Raw genomic sequence first — 4,029 nt, forward strand, 5'->3', positions numbered from 1 at the left:
TAAAATATATTAATATTATATATAAACACATTTTGAAAAAGGAAGTCGATAAATTTTCCCAAAGCTTGGAGAGTTGGTCTGCGATGGTGATATAGCACGGATCTGTGTCCTCCCCAGATCTCATACTGCATTGTCATCCCCAGTGTTGGAGGCGGGGCCTGCTGGGAGGCAACTGGATCATGAAGGCAGAATTCTAGTGAATGGTTTGCACCACCCCTCTTGGGACTGTCCTGGTGATGCTGAGTGAGTTCTCGGGAGATCTGCTCATGTGAAAGTGGACAGCACCTCCCCCTTCACTCTCTCTTGCTCCCGCTCCCACCATGTGAAATGCCCCCACTTCGCCTTCCGCCATGATAGGGAGTTTCGTGGGACCTCCCAGGAAGGCTACGCTTCCTGTACAGCCTGCAGAACTGTGAGCCAATTAAACTTCTTTTCTAACAAATTAGCCAGTTTCTTTATAGCAAAATGGACTAATATCGTTGGTATAACTTGAAATCTAGGTTGACTGGCAGCCTTCTGCAAACTACAGTCCATGAACTGCCTTGGTCTATACCCATGAACTAAGAACAGCTTTTACATGAAGAGAAGAAAATGATTTAGATGATTGAAAGGAAAGCAAAAGAACAATAATGCTATATAACTCAAGAAAACGATATGAAATTCAAATTCAGCATCCATAAATAAAGTTTTATTGGACACAGCCATACGTGTTCATAATGTATTATCTGGGGGATACCTTGCTGCAACTATGACAGGTTGAGTCATTGCAGTGAAACTGTCCAAACCCCTAAAATATTGACTATCTGGATCTTCAAAGAAGTGGCTTAGCAGCCTCTGCTGTATAACAGATAAAAATCAGTGGGCTGGGGGGTGGGATCATATCGAAAACATGGTAGGCATCCTCCAAAGAAGCTGAACATTAAGTACAGGAAGAAGCTCACATGACCACAATCTGGAAGATGTCCTATGTATTAAGATGCCAAAGAGAAAGAACACAGGCCAGGCGCGGTGGCTCACGCCTGTAAACCCAACAGTTTGGAAGGCCGAGGTGGGTAGATTGCTTGAGCTCAGGAATTTGAGACCAGCCTGGGCAGGCAACATGGTGAAAACTCATCTCTACAAAAGATACAAAAATGGGCCAGTCGTAGTGGCCCACACCTGTAGGCCCAGCTACTCAGGAGGCTGAAGCAGGAGGATCACTTAAACCCAGAAGGTCAAGGCTGCAGTGAGCTGTGATCATGCCACTGCACTCTAGCCTGGGCAACACAGCAAGATCTTGTCTTAAAAAAAAAAGAAAAAGAAAAGAAAAAGAGGGAACACAAAAGATAGTTTAATATGAGCACAAATGCAAGGATAACAGAAAGACCCTCTAACTTACAGGCATGGGTCTGAAATTGAGCTGCTTCTCAAATGAGCCACTCTACATAGCCTGCTGCACGGCAGCAGCAGCCTGATCTAATGCTTCTGCTGGATGGGATCGGGGAGGGCAGCCAGTCTAGGATTAAAACATCAAATACAGGGCTAGGCACAGTGGCTTACACCTGTAATCCCAGCATTTTGGGAGGTCAAGGCGGGCAGATCATGAGGTCAGGAGATTGAGACCATCCTGGCTAACATGGTGAAACCCTGTCTCTATTAAAAATACAAAAATAATTAGCCGGACGTGGTGGTGCATGCCTGTAGTCCCAGCTACTCGGGAGGCTGAGGCAGGAGAATCACTGAAACCTGGGAGGTGGAGGTTGCAGGGAGCCAAGCTTGCACCACTGCACTCCAGCCTGGGCAACAGAGCGAGACTCCATCTCAAAAAACAAACAAACAAACAAACAACAACAAAAAACATCAAATACAAAAGGAGCCAATTCTAGCAAGAGCAACATACCTCCTGTCCTCGATCGCTGTCCAATATCTCCTGTACCTCTTGAAATCGGAGGATGGTGTGCTTAATCCGAAAGAACAGAGATCGTTCCCAGTATATTGCACCTGCTACTGGAGGGTGATTCTTATACAGTGGTGGATTTTCAAGGTTCTGGACAAAGATTTTATTAATGATGTCAATCTGAAAAGCAATCAAATGTCTTCTGTAAGTGATAAACATCGACAAGTTAGCCAAGAAAGATGAGATTTGAATTTATTTATTTATTTATTTATTTATTTATTGAGACGGAGTCTTGCTCTGTGGCCCAGGCTGGAGTGCAGTGGTGCCATCTTGGCTCACTGCAAGCTCCACCTCCCGGGTTCACGCTATTCTCCTGCCTCAGCCTCCCGAGTAGCTGGGACTACAGGCGGCTGCCACCACGNGGTGCCATCTTGGCTCACTGCAAGCTCCACCTCCCGGGTTCACGCTATTCTCCTGCCTCAGCCTCCCGAGTAGCTGGGACTACAGGCGGCTGCCACCACGCCCAATTTTTTGTATTTTTTAGTAGAGACGGGGTTTCACCATGTTAACCAGGATGGTCTCGATCTCCTGACCTCGTGATCCACCCGCCTTGGCCTCCCAAAGTGCTGGGATTACAGGCGTGAGCCACTGCACCCAGCCAATATTTGAATATTTAAGGAAACCAAAAGTGGAATGTCAAAAAATATTCTAAGATGCAGAATAGTGTTTTCACTGTTTACTTATTATTTACTACTTTTTCTTATGCTCTGTAGTAGCCTGTTCTGTTGTTGTTGTTGAGATGGAGTCTCACTGTGTTGCCCAGGCTGGAGTGCAGTGGCGTGATCTTGGCTCACTGGAACCTCCGCCTCCCAGTTTCAAGTGATTCTCTTGCCTCAGCCTCCCAAGTAGCTGGGATTACAGTCCCACGCCACCACACCCGACTAATTTTTATATTTTTAGTAGAGATGGGGTTTCACCATGTTGGCCAGGCTGGTCTTGAACTCCTGACCTCAGGTAATCTGCCTGCCTCGACCTCCCAAAGTGCTGGGAGTAGAGGCGTGAGCCACCAAGCCTGGCTGTAGTAATCTTTTCTTTAACATATGCAATGCTCCAAATTGTCTTACAATTACAGAGCATAACCACTGTGTATATTGGTTTGATCCAATTATTAGAGATCCTGAAATCTGTTCTAGACATGACCACAGTGGCAGACCTTTGGGTTTTTTTTAATTTTAGTTTTAATTTTGTGGGTAAAGTATATATATTTATGGGGTATAGGGCACGTTTTGATACAGACATGCTATGTGTAATAACCACATCATGGAGAATGGGGTGTCCATCCCCTCAAGCACTTATCCTTTGTGTTATAAACAATCCAATTAATACTCTTTTAGTTACTTTTAAATGTACAATTAAGTTATTATTGACTACAGTCACCAGACCTGTGTTTTTAAAAGAAGCATGTCTGAGCTCTCATGAGGGTAATTAGGTATGGCAGGCACAGTGATGGCCTCCCAAAGATGTCCACATCCTAATCCCCAGAAGCTGAAAATATGTAATGTTACATGACAAAGTGGAATTATGGTTGCAGATGGAATTAACGTTGTCAGCCAGCTGATCTTAAAATAGAGAAACTATCCTGAATTTTCTGGGGAGGTCCTATGTAATCACAAGGGTCCTAAAACAGGAAGTGGAGGCAGAAAAGGAGGTCAGAGTGATTTGATGTGAAAGTGACCACTGCTGGCTTTGAAGATGAAAGGGAGCCAGGAACTTCTAGAATTTGGGGAGGCCTACACACTGAATCACCCCTAGAGACCCCTGAAAGGAATACAGCCCTGCTGACACCTTGATGGAAACCCAGGGGCACCCATGGCAAACTTTTGACCTCCAGAAGCATAAGAGAATAAATCTGTGTTATTCTAAGTCACTGCATCTGTGGTCATTAGTTCCAGCAGCATTAAGAAACTAAGATGGGGGCGGAGCAAGATGGCCGAATAGGAACAGCTCCAGTCTCCAACTCCCAGCGCGAGCGACACAGAAGACCGGTGATTTCTGCATTTTCAACTGAGGTACTGGGGTCATCTCACTAGGGAGTGCCGGACAATTGGTGCTGGTCAGCTGCTGCAGCCTGACCAGCGAGAGCTGAAGCAGGG

At 45.5% G+C, this 4,029-nt stretch overlaps 1 protein-coding gene across 1 annotated transcript in view; it reads right to left on the reverse strand.

Moving 5' to 3' along the window:
* Positions 1-4,029, reverse strand: part of DNAH10 (dynein axonemal heavy chain 10) — a 189,967-nt gene that overhangs the window by 146,712 nt on the left and 39,226 nt on the right. The window contains 1 exon segment of the mRNA XM_017888965.1: positions 1,880-2,056. Within this exon segment, the coding sequence (XP_017744454.1) occupies positions 1,880-2,056 (177 nt within the window).

Source organism: Rhinopithecus bieti, unplaced genomic scaffold (assembly GCF_001698545.2).
Source record: "Rhinopithecus bieti isolate Rb0 unplaced genomic scaffold, ASM169854v2 scaffold_574, whole genome shotgun sequence".
Classification (NCBI taxonomy): Eukaryota; Metazoa; Chordata; class Mammalia; order Primates; family Cercopithecidae; genus Rhinopithecus; species Rhinopithecus bieti.